Source organism: Lynx canadensis, chromosome C1 (assembly GCF_007474595.2).
Source record: "Lynx canadensis isolate LIC74 chromosome C1, mLynCan4.pri.v2, whole genome shotgun sequence".
NCBI lineage: Eukaryota > Metazoa > Chordata > Mammalia > Carnivora > Felidae > Lynx > Lynx canadensis.
In genome coordinates this window covers 35592453-35614501 of record NC_044310.1, presented here as the reverse complement: position 1 = coordinate 35614501, position 22049 = coordinate 35592453, and the positions used below count along the sequence as shown (strand labels likewise).

The 22049-nt window shown below is 42.0% G+C and overlaps 2 protein-coding genes across 2 annotated transcripts in view; both read left to right on the top strand.

Annotated features, from left to right (window-relative positions):
* Positions 1-77: 77 nt before the first annotated feature.
* CCDC163 (coiled-coil domain containing 163) lies at positions 78-3392 on the top strand. Its single transcript, XM_032594135.1, is given in 8 exon segments — positions 78-515; positions 605-638; positions 807-997; positions 1089-1170; positions 1335-1521; positions 1635-1702; positions 1984-2051; positions 3136-3392. Coding segments are annotated over 8 exon segments (816 nt in total). The 5' UTR covers positions 78-437; the 3' UTR covers positions 3244-3392.
* Positions 3393-6400: 3008 nt separating this feature from the next.
* The window catches only part of TESK2 (testis associated actin remodelling kinase 2), a 135736-nt gene continuing 120087 nt past the window's right edge, over positions 6401-22049 (top strand). Inside the window, exon 1 of the mRNA XM_030324475.2 lies at positions 6401-6751. The gene's annotated coding sequence lies outside the window, so the exon portion shown is untranslated. The remainder of the gene's footprint in view (positions 6752-22049) is intronic.

The window sequence follows — 22049 nt, the reverse complement described above, 5'->3', positions numbered from 1 at the left end:
CGTAGTTCTACAGCCTCCATCGCCGGTTGTTTCCGCGAGAGACGAACTCAGTTTCCCACGTGGCGCTGCGGCAGCCAGTCCGAGGTCGGACTTTTCCCGGCCTACAGGAGGGTTTGAACTGGGCAGTAGTCGCTGGCACAGGTTCGGAGTGATGGTACCTGTGTCTTGGGTCTGGGAAGGTTTCGACCAAGATTCGGCACTCTCAATTCCCATCTGATAATTGAGTATCAAAGCATCCCGCTTTTCCCCTAGAGTCCCCAAGCGCTGCTCTCCTGACCAGTCCCAGTTTGGCTTGATAACTGCATCCCTCCCTACCTTTAGTATTACATCCCCACTCCCCACTTTCGATCTGAAGTGTGGCCTTACTGGTCTGGGTCTCTGGTGTTCCGGGCTGGAAGAGCAAAGGCACAAGACATCAGGGAGCCTTGCGGAAGGTTATGAGTAGGAGCCTGAGCTGGTCTGAGCACCTCGACGTGCTTCTCAATGCTACCGATGGAAATGTGGCCAGGATTAAGGTGAGGGGGCACCTGAGGGCCCCCGTTAGAGGTTTGGGTTTAGGGACACTCAGAGCCTATTGGCCTGTGAACTTTTTTTTTTTTTGTAGCAGCGGCTGTATCCTCTTGGAGTCTCCACAGCGGGTGAGTATTGTCCCTTTTCTGCCCCCGTTCTTTTCTTTTTCCAGGATCTGCTTTTTTCCAGTGCCTGTATCATCCACTATTCCAAATTCCAACTGTTTCTTTCCTGAACAAACATCTGTTTTCTCCCCAAAGTTAGGCCTTACAATCATCCCTTGCTTATTCCCTCAGCAGGAGATTTGGCTGGGACCTGGATTTCCCCTCATCACTTGCTTCCTCAGTCTGGAGTCCATGCTCAACAGCCTTGGGCTCTAGAGACTCCCTTTGTCCCAGAGAGGCTGAGTTGGGGTAAGGCCCATGGTGCATCTTCTCTCTGGGATGAAGTTATTATTCTCCAATCCCAGCTTCAATCCCAGGCTCAGGTAAAGTGTGGAATCCTAGGTGTGTATGTGTTTGTGTTTGTGTGAGATGCCCCTTGCACAGTAGCTCAGGTGGCTTTTCTTGCCTGGGTAGGTGACTGAGACACTAAGACAGGCCGTGCAGGGGCTGCTGGAAGAGCAAGAGCAGCAGAAGTATAAGATCTGTACCCTGGAAGGTATATGGCCAGTTATTTTTTTCCTGCACACAGCTCATTATGTATGCATACAGTTTTGTTACATATCTCCTGTGTGTGCACTTGTGTCTTGATTTGCAAGTGGAATCTGTAGGCTCATGTGTAAAAGTCTCAGAAGGACTGATCCTCAGTTTGTCCCACTACAGCATCACTAAGGTTGCTGCAGGGGAGCCCAGAGCAGAGGGTCCTTCTCCTGGATCAATGCCTGGAGGAGCTGAGAAGGGAACTGCAGGGCCTTCAAAGCCAGGTGCAGGAACAGGCCCAAGCCCAAATACAAACAGGACCACAAAAACGTAGTGCTACTGGTGGCCTTCACCAAGAGCTGCAGAATGAGTAAGTGATGGGCAAGACCTCTCCTTCTTTGGGCCTCTGAATTCTTGGCACTCTGGTAGTGTCCTCAGGGCTTGTTGATTGGCTTTCGAATGACACTGCTGTCATCTGTGCAGGTGTCAACTCCTGTGGGAGGAATCAGAGATTCTTCAGGAGGAGCTGAAATTGCTGCAGGACTAGCTGAGTGAGTAAAAGATTGGGGGTGGGTATGAGTTCATCTGTCCCCTTTTCTGGAAAGCCTTTTTGCTGTCCCAGTAAGTGGCCATAGCTCTGATTTCTTGAGCTGCTCAGAAGTCTGGCCAAGTGTTTTGTCTTGCCTCCATGGTGTGAGTCTAGTTTCCCCAGTCAGTTTGGAATGCTAGACCAGAATGCTTCTGTCTCAGTTTTCAGCACCAGGCTGGGTACAAGGCCGGGAGGAGAAGAGAAGTTGGAGAACAGCTCTCTTACATTTTTCTCTCATTGAAGGCCAGCACCAGGAGCTGCTGCTGAAACAGATGGCTGAAGGGGGGCAAGCTCAGGCCCACAGCTGGAAGGTAGGACCAGGATCAGACCTATTTCTTCATATCTCCCTATGAAGGCTCCTTCCTTTCTGTCTTTTCTGTTGTGCAGGCAGGCCAGCATACCCTTTCCCACCCCTATCTCTTTCTCTCTTCCCTGTGCTGACTCTACCTCCCTCCAAAGCTTTTCTTCCCAAGCCCTCTTCTCCAGGTTGAGAGACTGTCATTGCCCACATGAGGGTTCCATGTGTGCTGAAGATGCCAATGGTAGGGAGGGGGATTCCTCCTGGAGAGGGAGAGGAATGTACCTACCTGGTCCTACCTGGGCCCATGGTCTGGCAGACGTTGGAGCAGCTGCAAAGTGGCAGGGAGGTCAAGGGTCACACCCTGGAGGCTGCCAGGACAGAGGTCCAGGATGCCCGGCAGGAGCACAACCTCCTCAGATCAGGGGGTGTGGATGCTTGTGGCAGTGGAAGGGATATGTCTCAGAGGCCAGGCATTGGGGACCAAAGTTCAGCTATCCTAGATTTGACATGGGCTGGTAGGGGTGGTATGGTATCTGGGTCACAGCCTGTAAAGGCAGTACTGGGCATTCTTTACTTGATACAGGGTCACTGAGGTATCTTTATATGTTTGAAGGATAAAGGGAGAGGAGACCGGGGTCCTGGCCTCACGAAGGAGAACAGTTCTATGGTGGAACGGTACTCTTGACCCACTGTCTCCATCTCTGCTTCTGTTCCCCTTTCCAGGACCTCCATTCACATCCTCCAATCTAAGTTGTCCCTGGCTGCCACCTTCACCATGTCTCTTTCTTCATCTACCTCTGAAGTCAGTCTTCCAGACAGCAACAGTAGCTGGGAAACTAGGTGGGAGTAAGAGCAGGGATCCCAGGTCTGGGGGAGGGTGAATCTGAATGGTGCGTGTGTGTCAGCTGCCTGATTATTTGGCACTGGGTAGAATGGAGTCTCTGCCTCTTTTTTAGTGAATCCATCATTCTGTCGTTACTTATCCCAAGTCAGGCTTGTATGTTCCTCCCCATCAGACAGGCCTAGGGCCTAATTCTGTGTGTATCATAGTGCTCGCTGATGGTTTGTTTTCTTTTCCCTTTTTATCCCCTTAGATCTCCAGAAGAGCACACTTTCTAACCTGGAGCCCAGCAGCTTTCAGCTTTAGGCCCAGAGCCTTGAGCAGGAGAACATATTCTTTAAGGGCCCCACAATGTTCCTGAGTGACCTATAAGAACTTGTAAGAGTAGCTTTGCTCACCTTCCCCTTCAAGCCCCTGTTTCTGGGCCCCATGTCCCTCCTTTCTTGATCTAGCTGGTATCTGCCCTCTTACTGAGGCTTGTCACTGCCTGCCCACCAGGCAATAATTACAATAAATGTTTTAACTCTTCCTGATGTCTTCTGTGAATCAGCACCCACATGGGATAGACTCAACTGTACCCTTTCTTCCTCCTGTTACTGGACTGCTTTCTGCCATCCCTCTCTCTGAAGTCCAAGTTCATAGATACTCATAGCTGAGTGCAAGCCCTCTGCTCAGTGGAATTTGGAAGGAGATGGGAGTTCCCATTCTGGTGGGTAGAATAAGGTAGGCCAGTATTGCTGTGGGGATGCAGAGGAGGGCAAGACATTTATATAGGCCCTGGACCTGAGCAATAGGAGGCTTCCTCTCCTCACCTCCAGCTTCTACCTCTTAAGGTTTACCTAGTCCCTCCACATTTCCTCATCCTCAGTAGCCCAGCCCTGCTTGCATTTCTGCAACAGTCTCCTGGTCTCCTTTCTTTCAGTCTCTGCCTCTAATCCAGTGGCTTTAAAATTTTTTGATGTGACCTCCAGTAAGAAATACAGTTTACATTGTGGCCTAGTAAATTTACATGTATATATTTATTAGATGAAACAAATTTCATGATTTAATATTAATCGAATCACTAGGGGTGATGTACTCTATATTTCTTGTTATATTTAAAAAAATGCCTTGTGGTTATTAGTTCTAATCCTTCCATCACAAGCTTGCTCTCTGGAAAGTAGATCTTTCTATGTAGGCTAAGGGCAGCTTTACTTGCTTCTTACTTGGATTTTGTATTCTAGAGCATGCAGTCCAAGATTTCCTTAGAAGCAGCAGCATCCCACTAAGGACTCATGAGGTCTCTTCCACCACTAAATATAGACAAAAGATAATGCCATTCATCCACCCAGTTGATATTTATTGAGCATAATACATACCAGCCCTGGTATGTATTTGCCCTGAGTTAAGATGTGCAGTGGGCTTAATAAAGTTCCCAGCTCTTAGCTCCATCTAGCTGGGAAGAGGAGACAATTCTGAAATAAAAGCATAATAAAGGGCTGAGATCAGTAGGGCAGGTTATTACGATGCATTCAAGGCCCTGGCCTAACTAGGAGACAGATAATGAAGAGTGGGCCTTTGACACCCAAATAACTATAAGGCAATCCTTGGTTCTTTCCCCTCACTATAAAGGAAATTTATGACAGTGGAATGGGAGAGATCAGACTTGGGTCAAACAGAACTTGTTCAAAAACCTAAAAACTTGCCATCAAGGCTCATCTTCCTACTGAAGGTACAAGTAACCCCTCTCTTTTACATCTTTCACTGGGCATGTGATACATATGGTATGATGGCATTATTCAATTATACTTGCTACCAGTGCTGTACCTATTTATCAAATACTTTGCATCAGGCTTTGTGGGAGACAGGTTTAAAAGGTGCCAGGGCTCTAACAACAGAAAAATTAAATAGCAGTGGGGAACAATGGTATTTGAACTGTCACCAGGTGGCAGCACATCATGTGTTGCCAAAAGAATGATACAGAAAAGGCTTTGAGCCAAGGGTACAGGGTTGGGTGATTTCTTTTCTCCTTTTGGAGATACTGTGAGCTACCTATTAATCTAACTAAACCAGTGTCCTGTTGAGACTACTCTGCTCGAGAACCTTTGACAACTCTCACAGCATAAAAAAGGACAAATTTGGCATTTAAGCTCAATCCACATTAACTTCCATTCCATTTATCTCCTATCACACATCTTTTTAAAACTTTTTATTTAACTGTAGTTGACACACAATGTTACATTAGTTTCAGATGTACAACATAGTGATTGGACAAATTTATACATTATGGTATGGTCACAAGTATAGCTATCATCTGTCACCATACAATACTATTACAATACCTTTGACTATATTCCTTGTGCTGTGCCTTTTATTCTCGTGACTTATTCATTCTAAAACTGAAAGCCTCTATCTCCCACTCCCCTTCACACCATTTTGTTCCCTGTCCTTTCCAGCAACCATCAGTTTGTTCTCTGTATTTATAGGTCTGGTTCTGTTTTTTGTTTGTTTGTTCATTTGTTGTTTTTTAGATTCCACATATGAGTGAAATCATACACACATCTTTCTTAAATTTTATTGCCACTAGGAATGCACACCACCTATACTCCAACTATTCAAATCCCACTTATCTGTCAAGACTCTTCCAGTAGGAGGCAAAGTCTAAAGATGTCTGAAAGGAGGTCTCTAATCCAAGGAATATTTGGTGCAGGAAGGCCCATACTCTGGTGTTTCTTTGCCTGCTCTAGCCCTGGAAACTCTGTTCCAATCTGCTCAGGCGTGAGATTATGAGCACCTGAAGTCCAGGCATATGGAAAGCATGAGGAAGGAAATATGTGCATGGTCAACAGTTGAATAGAATTCTTATTCCCTACCCAGCTCTTTCAAAATCTTGTTTTCAAGCCAACTCAAGCGTTCTCTCTTCCAAGAAGGCTTCGCCGAATCAATTCTTAGTCTAGATTAATTGTTGCTTCAGCGTTTGAACCCAACTCATTGCTTTTACTATCTCAAGTAGCTAATATAATAGTTTTATGTATCATTTCTCCCCTACAGTATACCGAGATCCTGCAGGACTCTACGTTCAAATGGCTTTTTCTTATTCAGAGAGTCCTTACTCAGCTATTACTTCACCAACTGCAAAGCCGCGCCAGTCGAACACATTTTCTGTTAGTTTTATTAATTACCAATCGTTTATATGTTTGGCATTTTAATTGTTCCCTCTTGTATTTACTGTCCCGCCCTCTGGAGGTTCCAGGGACTTGAGTTTCCCCCAGGTGTATTCCCTCCTCCTTGATTCCGCCTTTCCAGCACACTCCCTCTTCTGTTTTTAACCTCCTCTTACTTTCTATTGGTTCTCTTCGTCCTCCGGAGTTGGCGCCTAGGGCTGTTGATTGGCTTTCTCGGACGCCTATTGAGGCCAACCTCATACCACGTGGCATTCCTAACGCTAATTGGGCAATTCCACTAGCTGGTTTATCAAGGATCGACGATTGATTGGCTGCTGGGAGGCTTGAGGAGAGGGGCGTGGCCGCCGAGGCCCCGCCCCCAGTCCTCCAGCCTACTTGGGCAGGCGTTTCAGTGGCTCGCGGTCGCGGAGCTCAAGCGGAGCTTTCAGCTGCCCTTTCTGGCTCGCCGTTGGGATCATTCTCCTGGCCCCGTCAAACAGACGGGGGGAACGGTCCCGACTGCGGGGCCATGGCAGTAGCCTCCTTGTCCTTCGCCGCCGTTAGCTCCGCCGAGTCTCCGGCTTCTGCGCGAGGGACCCCCACCGCCTCCGCAGGCTAAGAGCCTCTGCCGCCTCCAAGCTGTGAGGGCTACTATGCTCCCACTTTGCTGCTGCCTCCGCCTCCCGCCCGCGCAGGCACCCCTCTGGCTGCTCAGTCCCGCCTCAGGTAACGCCGAGAGAGCGCATAGGGCACAAACCCGGGGCACCCCGGCCCGCGCGCGCTGCTGCTACACCGCCGCGGTTCCGGAGCATTGGCGCTCGGGTCTCTCAACACCGACAGGACCCCTTCGCTTCCCAAGGTCTTCCTCTGAGCGGCTGGGGACACTTCTCGCCCCTTCCCCTTCCCTTTTCACTTCCCTCAGGGTCGGGGGACAACCCCTACCCCGACCCCCGCCTTCTTGCCTCAGAGGCCAGGCACCCATTAGAAGTTCCTTCGTATCGGGGACCTGGTCCTTGACTCCTCTCAGGAACTTTTCTTATTTCACAGACTCAAGAATCCTTCATTTTCTCGGAGAACTCCTGTTTCGGAGACCTCCAACCCCACACAGAGAGCTTCCCTCGTCTCTGTAATCCCTCCTCCCTCAGAGATCTGGTCTCCGTCACTTTACTTCCCTCAAAACTTCCCTCAAATACTCTTCCCTGGAAACTTTCCATTTCTAAACTCGAAAATACTCCGTCCCCCCACCTCAGACACTACTGTCTCCTTCTTTTCTCCTGTCATCCCTCGTTCTCCCTTCTCTGCCTTTTATCTTTCACTTGGAAGACTCTGGACTAAGCCAGTATTTAGATTCAGCTAGAAATGAAACCCATGGTTTTGTTTTGTTTTTGTTTTTGAAAACCATGTTTGTCTGATCTAAAACCTTTCCGTTTATAACTCAGAGAAAACCTTGCTGAAGAATTTGGACTTTGTTCTGTAGGTATGGGGGGCCATTGAAAGTTTTGTAGGCAGGAATTTGGTATGATTGATTATCTCTGGTGAAAATGTGGAGGAAGAAATGAAAGTGAAGACAGTGTGGAGGTAGATAAAACAAACCTAGGTAGGCAGGAAACCAGTGTGCTACTCTAGGTCAGAGGGGATGAACTGGGATAGTGGTAGGAAAATGAAGACAATGGCATGCAGTTCCAGGAGGTTTCAATTCCATGATGTTTCCAGAGTTGAGAGGGAAGTTTCTGACTTCATTGGTGGGATGTGTTGGTCGTGTTAATTGTAATAGGGATGGAACATAAGCAATTTTGAGGGAAGATAATGTTCCCTTTGGACATGCTTAATTTGAGGTGTTTTTCATATAATACTGTGGGGTCTGAAAATTGGGAGAAAGGTTGGAACTGAATACATAAATTTGAGGGTCAACAGAGAATATAACAGGGATATTTGAAGACTTGATATGGGATGGTAATACTGAAAGAATAGAAGAAAAGGGCTGTGGACCAGAAGGAACATCATTATTTGAAGGGCAATAGACACCAGATAGGTTAAAGGAATGGGATAAGAACTGGAACAGAATGGCATTATAATAGAAACCAAAGGAAGAAGGGTTTCAGGATGGGAGGGGGTGACCATCACTGTCAGGTGCTGCAGAAGTCAAGCAGAATGAGGATTAGAAAGAAACCACTGAATTTAGCAATTAGGAGATCTCTTGTTTCCTCTGAAAGACGCTTTAGATAGTGCAGTGGTGGCAATGATAGCAGTAGTCAGATCATAATGGATTGAGGAATAAATGGGAGGCAGTGAGTAAAATTACTCTTTCAACAAGTGTGGTTGTGAAAGAGATGATAGTAGTGTGAAACTCTTTATTGAGATGAGAATATACTTAGGGGTCCCTGGCTGTCTCAGTTGCTGGAGCATGCGACTCTTGATCTTGGGGTGGTGAGATCGAGACCCACGTTGGGTGTAGAAATTGCTTAGAGATAAAATCTTTTTAAAAGAAAGAGAGAATATATTCTGCCAGATGCCATAAAGATGCTTTATAGATCACAACAGCCTTGTGGTTTAGGTATCAGTATCCATCTTTTACAATTGGGAAGACTATAGGCAAGAATTTGAACAAAATCTATCTATCTCTGAAACCTGTGTTCTTTCCACTATGGTACATGTGTGTTTTTCTTTTTAGCATGAGTGAAAGAATTTTGTAGATTGAGTGGAAAATTTACCTAAGAAATCAGTTGGGTTTTAGTCCTTGACAATAATACAAGTCAAGATGGATAATGATGTGGTAGAAGGAAAAGATGAGGGAGTTTGACAGATGGCCTTCTTTTTTTTTTTTTAATTTTTTAACATTTATTTTTGAGAGAGAGATACAGAGAATGAGCGGGGGAGGGGCAGAGAGAGAGAAGGAGACACAGAATCTGAAGCAGGCTGCAGGCTCTGAGCAAGCTGTCAGCACAGAGCCCGATGCGGGGCTCGAACCCACAAACTGTGAGATCATGACCTGAGCTGAAGTCGGATGCTCAACTGACTGAGCCACGCAGGCACTCCAGGTGGCCTATTTTCTTGATGAGATTAGTTATCTGTAGAGAGTCAATTATTTTGGAGACTGAAGGAACTATGGTAAATATTAGGGCCATGGAAATCTTCAATAGGAAATGAAAGAAGAATAGATTAAGGATAAAAAAAAAAAAAGAACATTGCTGATCACATTGAGGGCCCAGTAAAAGTTAGAAATAATGTATTTGTAATAGGGCCTAGTAGCATGGATTTTATACTTCTCCAGAAGCCTAAGAGCAGGAGAGCAAAAAAGATGGTTGAGTTGATCTAGAATTGGAATATACAAAAAAGAAAGATAAAATGGAGAGTAACTTTATACTGCTAGTAATAGTGTGGGAGATATGATGGAATCTGAGAGTCCAAGTTGGGATTATAAGTAAAAGCTTGAAGAATAAGCAGACAATGAGAAATATAGTTGAAGATCAGGTTCTTTAAGAAATACAGAATGGGAAAGCTGAGAGTTCAATATTTCAAGGTTAAACAAACAAACAAACAAACAAACAAACAAACAAAACAACCAGGGTGTAACTGTCATAGTGCTGTTGAAGCTAGTGGAAGTATAGGCTTAGAAGTAGTGGGAGGTTATGGGGCTGTGAAGTATGTTGGACATGTCATTAGTATGGATGTCATAGTTGCCCGGGATGATAGCAGGGAATGGAACACAGGAGATGTTGGGATCTGTAGGTGGGGCTGGTCAGAACTGAGAGACTGAGGATCGAGTTGGAGGTTCTTGGTTACTTGTTAGAAGTAGTACTAGGTGATACAGATGTTTGCGAATTACTGTTGAGATCCTTGATACTTACTGCCCTGGATATTTGATGTATTCTCTTATACCGATATGTATTTGGGATGGTCTCAAACACAAATCCTTTGAGATTTAGCATATGGTGGGCCTGTTTAATTCTGTTTAAAAGTGTATGTATGGGGGCACCTGGGTGGCTCAGTTGGTTGAGCGTTTGACTTTGGCAAAGGTCATGATCTCACGGTTCATGTGTGCAAGCCCCATGTCGGGCTTGCTGCTGTGACCACAAAACCTGCTTTGAATCCACTGTCCTCTCTCTGCCCCTACCCCGGTCATGCTTGCTCTCTCAAAAATGCATAAACATTAAAAAAAATAAGAATAAAAGTATTGGCAGGCTAGGCTAGGGACTCTCCACCCCAGGATCCCCAATAACATTTTGTGCTTATGTTATTTGTAAAAAGAAAATTACATATTTACATGTACTCATTCCTTGGCTTACTTATAGTAGAAAGCTGACTTGCTTTAATGTTTTTTCCCCCTATGTGAAAGTGTTTATAGATATATTCTTAGTGCCGTACCCTTCATTGTTCTGCAAAATGAATGTTGTGTTGGAATTTGAAACCTGTGATAAGGGCTTTTATAAGAATTTCATCTCCTTCCAGTAAATGAAGCCCAATTATTACAATGTATAGTGTGGGTGATGGTGAATGTTTTGGACCAACAATGGGTATTATACTATATTCCAAGTCATCATACAGAGATTAATTACTTCAGTGTGGTGTCACTAGTATTATTTTTGCTGAGCACTCAGAGTAGGTGGTTATTTCAGAGAAAAGCCTACTTGTGATAATTTTTTTTCTTTTTTTAATTTAATTTAATTTTTTAATTTATATCCAAATTAGTTAGCAGACAGTGCAACAATGATTTCAGGAGTAGATTCCTTAATGCCCCTTACCCATTTAGCCCATCCCCCCCTCCCACAACCCCTCCAGTAACCCTCTGTTTGTTCTCCATATTTAAGAGTCTCTTATGTTTTGTCCCCCTCCCTGTTTTTATACTATTTTTGTTTCCCTTCCCTTGTGTTCATCTATTCTGTGTCTTAAAGTCCTCATATGAGTGAAGTCATATGATATTTGTCTTTCTCTGACTAATTTTGCTTAGCATAATACCCTCTAGTTCCATCCACATAGTTGCAAATGGCAAGATTTCATTCTTTTTGTTTGCCGAGTAATACTCCATTGTATATATATACCACATTTTCTTTATTCATCCACTGATAGACATTTGGGCTCTTTCCATACTTTGGCTATTGTTGATAGTGCTGCTATAAACATGGGGGTGCATGTGTCCCTTCGAAACAGCACACCTGTATCCCGTGGATAAATGCCTAGTAGTGCAATTGCTGGGTCGTAGAGTAGTTCTATTTTTAATTTTTGAGGAACCTCCATACTGTATTCCAGAGTGGCTGCACCAGCTTGCATTCCCATTGTGGTAATTTTTTTTATAAGTAAGCTCTAGGCCCAACGTGGGCTTGAACTCCTGACCCGAGATCAAGAGTCACATGCTCCACTGACTGAGCCAGGCAGGTGCCCCTTAAAAAATTTTTTTTCCCTTTTAAAAATTTTTTTTTTTTTTAATTTTTTTTTTTCAACGTTTATTTATTTTTGGGACAGAGAGAGACAGAGCATGAACGGGGGAGGGGCAGAGAGAGAAGGAGACACAGAATCGGAAACAGGCTCCAGGCTCTGAGCCATCAGCCCAGAGCCTGACGCGGGGCTCGAACTCACAGACCGCGAGATCGTGACCTGGCTGAAGTCGGACGCTTAACCGACTGCGCCACCCAGGCGCCCCCCTTTTAAAATTTTTAAAAAAACTTTTTGTGATACATTTTTTAAGTTTATTTTATTTATTGTTTGTTAAAATTTTTTTTTAATGTTTATTTTTGAGAGAGACAGACAGACTGTGAGCGGGGGAGGGGCAGAGAGAGAGGAGGCACAGAATCTGAAGCAGGCTTCAGGCTCTGAGCTGTTAGCACAGAGCCTCACATGGGGCTTGAACTCACGAACTCTGACATCATGACCTGAGCCGAAGTCGGATGCTTAACCAACTGAGCCACCCAGGTGCCCCATATTTTTATTTATCTTGACAGAGCAATAGAGAGTAATCAGGGGGAGGGGACAAGACAGGAAGACCGAAGCCCAAGCAGGGATCAATGCAGGGCTTAAACTCACGAACCATGAGATCATGACCTGAGCTGAAATCAAGAGATGGATGCTCAACTGATTGAGCCACCCAGGCATCCCTATTTGTGATCATTTTAAAGTCTTCCATTCCTGAAAATTTCAGAAAGGCAGTATGGTATAAGGAAAAACAATGTAATCAACCTTTTATTATTAGCTATATGATTGTAGGCAAATTTCTTATCCTCTGTGAGATTCAGGTTTTCCAAAAAAAAAATTAATCTTTTGGGGCACCTGGGTGGCTCAGTCAGTTAAACTTCCAACTCTTGATTTTGGCTCAGATCATGATCTCACAGTTCGTAGGATTGAGCCCAGCATGGGCTCTGCACTGATAGCACAGAGCCTGCTTGGGATCCTCTCTCTCTGCCTTTCCCTGCTCTCTCTCTCTCTTAAAATAAACAAACATTTAAAAAATTAATCTATGGGGGCGCCTGGGTGGTTCATTTGGTTGGGTGTCCGACTTTGGCTCAGGTCATGATCTCGCAGTTCGTGGGTTCGAGCCCCGTGTCGGGCTCTGTGCTGACAGCTCGGAGCCTGGAGCCTGTTTTGGATTCTGTGTCTCCCTTTCTCTCTGACCTTCCCCCATTCATGCTCTGTCTCTCTCTGTCTCAAAAATGAATAAACATTAAAAAAAATAAAAAAAATTAAAAAATTAATCTATGAAGACATAATACATTCCATGATTAAATAAATGTTTGCATATTTATATATTTAATATAAACAGTGAAAGTCTCACTCCTGTGCCTATCCCCCATGCACCCAGTTCCATGCCTCCTCCCAACTACTTTTACTAGTTTGTTTAACTAGGCTCCATGCCTAATATGGGGCTTGAACTCAGGACCCTGAGATTAGGAGTTGCATGCTCTACTGATTGAGGCAGCTAGATGCCCCTACTAGTTTCTTTATACTCTTTTAGACTTTCTTCAGGCAAATGCATATAAATATGAATATAAAATCTTATTTTTCCCAGGTAAACAATTTTTTTTATTTATTAAAAAAATTTTTTTTAAATGTTTATTTATTTTTGAGAGAGAGAGAGAGAGAGCGTGAGCAGGGGAGGGCCAGAGAGAGAGGGAGACACAGAATCCAAAGCAGGCTCCAGGGTCCAAGCTGTCAGCACAGAGCCTGACATGGGGCTCAAACCCATGAACCGTGATATCATGACCTGAGCTGAAGTCGGGCACTTAACCAACTGAGCCACCCAGGTGCCCCTAAACAATTTTTTTTAATGTTTATTTTTCAGAGAGAGCAAGAGATAGAGTGAGAGTGGGGGAGGGGCAGAGAGAGAGGGAGACACAGAATCTGAAGCAGGCTCCAGGCTCTGAGCTGTCAGCACAGAGCCCAACACAGAGCCCGAACTCACTAACTGCGATATCATGACCTAAGTAGAAGTTGGATGCTTAACTGACTGAGCCACCCAGGCGCCCTCAGCTTTTTTTTTAAAGTAAGCTTTGCGTGCAACATGGGGCTCAAACTCACAACCTTGAGATCAGGAGTCCCACACTCCACTGACTGAGCCAGCCAGGCGTCCCTATTTTTCCCATTTTTAATGTAAAAGTTAGCACATGGTTCCCCATTCATCTGTACTCCCTGCCCCCCCATACTGCTTTTTCACATACTATATCTTGGAGACCTTTTTAGATCAGTATGTAAAAAGCTTCTGCTTTCTTTTCTTTTTTTTTTTTAAAGATAAAATAGGGGCGCCTGGGTGGCTCAGTTGGTTAAGCGGCCGACTTCAGCTCAGGTCATGATCTCGCGGTCTGTGAGGGCTGTGAGTTCAAGCCCCGCGTCGGGCTCTGTGCTGACAGCTCAGAGCCTGGAGCCTGTTTCAGATTCTGTGTCTCCCTCTCTCTGACCCTCCCCCGTTCATGCTCTGTCTCTCTCTGTCTCAAAAATAAATAAATGTTATAAAAAAAAATTAAAAAAAAAAATGATAAAATAAAAAAATTTTTTAAGTAATCTCTACACCTAATGTGGGGCTCGAACTCAACCACAAGATCAAGTGTCACATGTTCCACCGAGCCAGCCAGGTGCCCCTCTTTCTTTCTTTTTTCTAATTATTTTTTTTTAATGTTTATTTATTTTTGACAGAGAGAGAGGTAGAGCATGAACGGGGGAGGGGCAGAGAGAGGGGGAGACACAGAATCCCAAGCAGGCTCCAGGCTCCGAGCTGTTAGCACAGAGCCCGATGCAGGGCTCAAACCCACAGACCGCGAGATCATGACCTGAGCCAAAGTCGGACGCTCAATCGACTGAGCCACCCAGGCGCCCCAACCTCTTTCTTTTTTATTTTATTTTATTTCTTATAAAAATTTTTTTTAATTTTTTAATTTATTTTTGAAGGAGAGAGAGAGACAGAGCATGAGTGGGGGAGGAGCACAGAGAGAGGGAGACAGAATTCGACGCAGGCTCCAGGGTCTAAACCGTCAGCACAGAGCCTGATGCGGGGCTTGAACCCACAAACTGTGAGATCATGACCTGAGCCGAAGCCGGGTACTCAACCCACTGAGCCACCCAGGCGCCCCTCTTTCTTTCTTTTTTAAAAAATCACCTGCATAGTATTCCATTGAGTGGCTCTATCATAATTTATTTAACTAGTTCCTTATTGTTGGACATTTGTATTACTTCCAGGTTTCCTATATTGTAAGCAATTCTGTAAGGAAGCCCCTTGAACATATGTCATTTTACATGTGTATAAGGGTAGTTATAGAATAAATTGGAAGAAAGTGGGATTTCTAAGTCAAAGGATATTTGCATTTATAAATATGAAATACTGCCAAATTGCTTTCCTTAGAGGTTGTTCTAAGATACATTGCTTGAGGTATATCAAGCTTGCTTGATCACTCACCAACATTAGCTGTATCATAGCTAATTCTTATAAGGTGGTTACTACGTGCCAGGCAATATCTGAAGTGCTTTATACATATTACTTCCTTTAATCTTACTAACATCCCTTTGAGATAGGTACTATTATTATCTCTGTTTTTCAGGTGAATAAATTGAGAAATAGAGAATTTAAGTGACTTGCCCAAATCATACAGCTATTGTGGCAGAAATTCAAACTATGCACTCTGGCTCTAGGGTCAGTGTTGTTAATATTATGCTTTGCTATTATCAAAGTTGAGTTTTTGCCAATCTGATAGAGAAAAATGGTACCTAGTTTTAAGTTTTAAAAAAGTTGTGGTAACAGTTAAGCATCTATTTATATTGTTTGAATTATTCATATTTCATTTTCTATAAACTACCTGTTTAAATTCTTATTTTTCTGTTGTCATAGGCCTCTTTTCTGTTGATTTCTAGGTCTCTCTCTATTTTTATACACATCACACACACATACTTTATATAATTCATGTATATATGATAGTTTGTTTTCCTGTGGTATGTGTTCCCATTTTGGTATTTGTCATCTGTCTTCTTTTATTTTATTCCCATGCAGAACTTTTAGATTTTTATTTAGGCAAATTTCTTTCTTTTTTTTTTATGTAGACAAATTTCTTAATCTTTTCTTTTATGGCTTTTGGATTTTGAGTCCTATTTAGAAAGGCCTCCATTTTAATCCTTCATTTTTTAATCTATCCAGTGGGAACAAGAAAACAGAATTATTGTGAAGGTCAAAGTGCTTTGTGAACTATAAACTGTAAATCATTATACAGATGAAATATGGTGTTATTTATTAATTTGACTTCTGAATAAATTGTATGGAGGCTGTCATCTCTTCTGCATTAAGTGGAATACATTGACATAATTTTCTTTCTGCAATATGGAAAAACTCGTGGTATTGATGTTGTGGTCAGTGTTTTTCTTGGGCAATTTACATGGGATCTTTTTCAAAAGTAGATACTGTGGAAATCCAGAAGTATTTTGGCATACATTAGTTTTGTTCTTTTTTAAAAATTTTTTTAATGTTTTTGTTTATTTTTGAGAGACAGAGAGGCAGAGCTCAATGAGTGGGGGAGGGGCAGAGAGAGAGGAAGACACAGAATCTGAAGCAGGTTCCAGTCTCTGAGCTGTGAGCACAGAGCCCAACTCGGGCCTCCAACTCGTGAACCGAGAGATTGTGACCTGTGCTGAAGTCGGATGCTTACCCAACTGAGCCACCCAGACACCCCATTCTTGTTTTTTTTTTTTATTTTATTAATGTTTTATTTATTTTTGAGAGAGAGAGAGAACAAAGGGGGGAGGAGCGGCAGAGAGAGAGAGGGAGACCCAGAATCCAAAGCAGGCTCCAGGCTCTGAGCTGTCAGCACAGAGCCTAATGCAGGGCTCCAACTTGTGAACCGAGAGATCATGACCTGTGCTGAAGTTGGATGCTTAACCAACTGAGCCACCCAGGTGCCCCAGTTTATTCTTTATATTTGAAATCTATAATTAGAATCTGACTAAAAGTTCTAAAAAATTGTTTTGCTTTCATATTAGCTCTGATACACAAATTTATACATTGTTTACTTTGGGTATTATATTCCTACTGATTTGTAGGAATTTGTAATTTGTGAGGATATCTCACATATATATTTGTGTGTATGTGTGTTTATAAAATTAATGCATTTTCATTAAGGAAGAATGGGGAAATAGAGGTAATTTTAAAGGAAAAGATAGAAATTATTCAAATCCTCCCTAGATTCAAACAGTTAATAGCCAGTGTTAACAGTTTGGACTGTATTCTCTCAGAATTCTTCTTGTGTTTGTGTCTGTATTATCATCACCAACTCTCTAGAGCTTGGCATAGTGCTTGGCTCCTAGTAGGTACTAAATAAATATTTGTTGATTGAATGAATAAAAGAATGAATATGCTTTTACATAGAAAGTATGGAATCTTGGAGCACCTGGGTGGCTCAGTTGGTTAAGCATCTAACTCTTGATTTCAGCTCAGGTCATGATCTCACGGTTCATGAGATTGAGCCCTGCGTCAGACTTTGCACTGTCAGCATAGAGTCGTCTTGGGATTCTCTCTCACCCTCTCTCCCTGCCCTCCTCTGCTCACGCGTGCATTCTCTCTCTCTCTCTCTCTCTCTCTCTCAAGATAAATAAATAAACATTAAAACTTTTTTAAAAAAATATGGAGTCTCAATGGCCTATTTTTTTCCTCCACTGTAAATTTTGATTCATATAGTAGTATTGAAATTTGTATGCCACAATTCATTTGGAGGTAAGTTTGAGTCTAAGCCCTCACGGAGCTCATAGTCCAGTAAAAGAGATAGATAAACAACAATTAAAATACTATGTAATTACTGTAATAGCAAAGATTTGTGCAAGGCATTATCAAAGCACAAAAAAAGGAGATTGAGGGGTCAGAGGACACTTCCCACGTGTGGTGATTATTGAGAGAGTCGTTTGAAGAGGTCATGAAGAACATAACAGGGAGAAAGAATATTACCTGTACAGGCATTGAAGTAAGAGCAGGGCTCTACAAATTGTTCTCTATGTCTGGAATAGATCGTGTCTGTGGGTAAAGGGATAGAGATAGATGAGGCTGGAGATGAGGGTAGCGGAAAATAAGAAAGAGCCTTTGTATCACACATGAAGAGTTCTCAAAAGTTTACTCCCCTTGGAGAATAGATTGGAAGAGGTGCAAGAGTAGAGATAGGAAGACATTAATTGAGTACAACCAGTTAGAATGAGGTGAATATCACTTCAGCTGAAATAGGAAGGGAAGGGTAGGCTTGAAAGGTGGGTTAAGGTGGATATGATTAGGCCCGTTTTAGTAGAGTATAGTATTTGAAAGCCAGACTAAGGAATTATGGATGCAACAAATGTCACTGAAGATTGTCATGTTATGTGACCTGTTACAGGTTGTAGTGTGTTTCCTTCTGGCTAGTCTGAAATAATGTTGAAATCTTTCATGCCTGTGAAGTAGTAGAAATATTTCACAGGAGTGAAATTTTGGCCTGAAAATGACCCTTTATTTGAAAGGAAACTTACGTGTGTATTTGATAAAGACCCTTGAGAAAAGGCATTGTGAGAAAATGCTTTTTTTTTATTTTTAATTTTTTAAATGTTTAGAGAGAGAGGGTGAGCAAGTGGGGGGAGGGGCAGAGGGAGAGAGGAGAGAGAGAGAATCCCAACCAGGCTCCGAGCCATCAGCGCAGGGCCCAATGTGGGGCTTGATCCCATGAACCACAAGATCATGACGTGAGCTGAAACCAAGAGTCAGACACTTAATCCACTGAGCCACCCAGGTGCCCCAGAAAATACATTTTTAAATAGTTGTATGCTGTTTCCTTTGGATTCTTAAGACCAGATAATTCCTCTGGCATGGTAAAGTTCTGGTCATGTTGGGGCTTCATAACAAATTTAAGGAAATCATATTGAAAGCCCTCTTAAAGCACCATAATTATACCAGAGAATACATTTTATTTTATTTTTAAATGTTTATTTTTGAGAGAGGCAGAGAGAGCGTGGGAGAGGCGGGGGGGGGGGAGACAGAGATCTCAAGCAGGCTCCGTGCTGACAGCACAGAACCCGATGCGGGGCTCAAACTCACAAACTCTGAGGTCATGACCTGAGCCAAAACCAAGAGTCAGATACTTAACTGACTGAGCCACCCAGGCACCCCCAGAGAATACATTTTAAACTGCAATTGAAATTTTTTCCTAAACTTAAATCAGAAAAAATATTTCAAGGAAGCAAACCCCTATCAGAAAGTTAAAGAAATGCCAGGTAATATGCTACAATTAATATGAATTCAGTTTAATGACTACATCCTTTGTAGTTGTATTTATATACATTCATAATTAAATGTTTTAAGAGATTCAAGTTCATATAGATTGATTTCAAAATTATGTGAACTTTGCCACATTTATTATGTCAAATTGATACTTTGTTTTATAATTATAGAAGCTATATACCATTATAGAAGGTTTAGAATAAGAGTAAAGAACAAGTCATAATCTTTTTACCCCAAAATAACATTACCACTTGGTATTATTCCCTTATTTTTTTCCAGTGCATAATTTTATATAATTATAATCACTGATTATTCAATTTTTACATTCTTTGCCTTTCCCTCTTCCCATTTCACATATATCATAAATTTTGTCTCATGTGGTCTAAGCTACTGTTGTAGGAGGGATGAAAGGATAGATCTACCTTTTTAACTTCATTTTTTAAACAAAAGTAATGCATGATCATTGCAAGAAACAACTATAAAGAATGTATTCCATAAAAAAATGAGTGTCTCTTATAATCACTTCTTCCACCAAGATGACAGTTTAGTGTGTATATTCCTCTAAATTGTTTTCTAGGCATATACTCATTTAATTCTCTTAAAAACTCAGGGAGATATAGTTAATGTTTATCTCTATTTTATAGATAAGAAGATACAATGTTCACTATTATACCAAAAAATAAAAACAAGATCCCACTATTTATTCTATTTTGCAACTTGCTATTGTTACTTAACAGTGAAACTTAGACATCTTTCCATGTTAGTATGTATAAAATTGATCTCATTCTTTTAATGACTATTAAATTATATGGATATGCTATAATTTTTTTAACCTATCCCTATTGATGGACATTTGGATTATCTGTGTTTTTTTTTCTGTTACTAATAATGACAACATGTAAGTTATTATTCTTGTACATATATCTTTGTGTACTTGTTTTAACTGTCATTTTTAATGGCTATAAAATATTCCTTTTAGTGGAAATAATACATTTGAGAAAAACAAAATTGAATAAAAATATTTTTTTGGTGAATATTTTTTGATAGTACTTCATGTTATTAATTTTATTTTCCCTTTTATCAGATTCCTCCTTTAACCTTTGCAATGTAAACTATAGAATAGTCTACCCTAACCCCAGAACTAACTTCCTCTTTCCTCTTGATTGCTTTCTTGATAGCTCTCTGCAACGGGCTCTGCAATGGGCTACAGTCTCTGCAATGGACTTCTGACTTACTTTATCAGAACAGATGAGTTGTTTGTCTGATGATCTAAGTGGTCATGTTTAGGTCTTCTTAAAATAAAATAGGAACATTTATCAGAAGAGGTATTATCCTGGAAACTCACACATTCTCCTAGTACTTTAGCATTTCAGCTTATTTGAATGGGGTCTAATAATATCAGTTTACCTTGTGTGAAGTTTCATGTTCCAGCATACAAAGTTGAAGATACATTTAGTGTATTTAGAAGATCAGAAGCCATGTTTTTAATATCTAGATTATGGGAAATAATAGTCCTATTCAATTTTGTCCTAGTTAGATTATATATTTAATATTGTGTACATTTTTTACTATTGTGTTTTAGCAGACCTTTCACAGTTTGGAGGGCAATCAAGGCTAAACTATAAAGAAGGTAACCAGGGAGATCTTGATGCACTGTTCTATAGGAAACCTGAAAGACGTGTATATTTTCCCTGGGGAAGACTTGGTAACTGAAAAGCTATCATAAAGAAGAAAAAAAAGTCTTAATTTGTTGCATTCTTGCAGCATTCAAAACTAGGATTAAAGGGTGGAGCAGGGAAGGGAGAGGAAAGGGAATTCATTTTTAGTAAATTCTTACTGTGTGACAGGCACTTTGCCCAGTACTTCATATATGCATTTTTATTCTTTAACTCCTTAGTATGTTCTCATTTAATGTTTATTTATTTTTGAAGGAGAGAGAGACAGAGCATGAGCAGGGGAGGGACAGAGAGAGAGGGAGACACAGAATCTGAAGCAGGCTCCAGGCTCTGAGCTGCCTGCACAGAGCCTGATGCGGGGCTTGAACTCACAGCCGTGAGATCATGACCTGAGCCAAAGTCAGACGCCTGACTGACTGAGCCACCTAGGTGCCCCTAGTATGTTCTCATTTAATTCTCATAATAACTCAATGAGATATAGTTAATGTTTCCATATTATAGATAAGGGCAGAATTTAAGTAACATGCCCAAGATCATTAAGCTACTAAATTGGAATAAAAAAATTAAAAAAAAATTTTTTAAAAAAATTTTTTTGAGAGATAGAGTGTGAGTGGGGGAGGGGCAGAGACAGGAGACACAGAATCTGAAGCAGGTTCCAGGCTCTGAGCTGACTGGACATGGGGCTTGAACTCATGGACCAAGAGATCATGGCCCGAGCCAAAGTTGGACACTTAACCAACTGAGCCACCCGGGTGCCCCGGATTCAAAATTTTAAAAATTTATTTTGTTTATTTTAGTCACACACATATATTTAATTAATTATTAAGTGTTTATTTTATTTATTTATTTTTTTTAACATTTTTTATTTATTTTTGGGACAGAGAGAGACAGAGCATGAACGGGGGAGGGGCAGAGAGAGAGGGAGACACAGAATCGGAAACAGGCTCCAGGCTCCGAGCCATCAGCCCAGAGCCTGACGCGGGGCTCGAACTCACGGACCGCGAGATCGTGACCTGGCTGAAGTCGGACGCTTAACCGACTGCGCCACCCAGGCGCCCCGTAAGTGTTTATTTTTGAGAGAGAGTGCACATGCACACGGGGGACGGGCACAGAGAGAGGGAGACAGGATCGGAAGCAGGCTCCTTGCACAGACAGCAGAGAGTCCTGTGCAGGACTCAAACTCATGAACTATGAGATCATGACCTGAGCTGAAGTCTGTCGCTTAACAGGCTGAGTCACCCAGGTGCCCCCTCCATATACGTTAAATATATAATAATATTTTAGAAAAATCGCTTTTTTCCTGCTCTCATTTCATGAAATTTTAAGCCTTTACATGCTTTTTCAATTTCAGTATCTTCACCATCACTAGGTCCTTTTTGAATTATCTAGCACAGTTCACCATGGTATATCCTCTGCTATTCCATTTAAACTGTTTGAGATATAACAGTTTTTGAATATATGTGTGTTGCTTTTTTAGAAATTTTATTCCAAGCAATAAGTACTCATTCACACAACATAAAAGCAGCTGGTTTTTCCATTTCTAGTGTTGATGTTTGTGATCTCTTTGCTGTACAGGCATAGCCTTGGAGATACTGCAGATTTAGTTCCATACCAACACATTAAAATGGGCCAAATGAAATTTTTGATTCTCAGTACA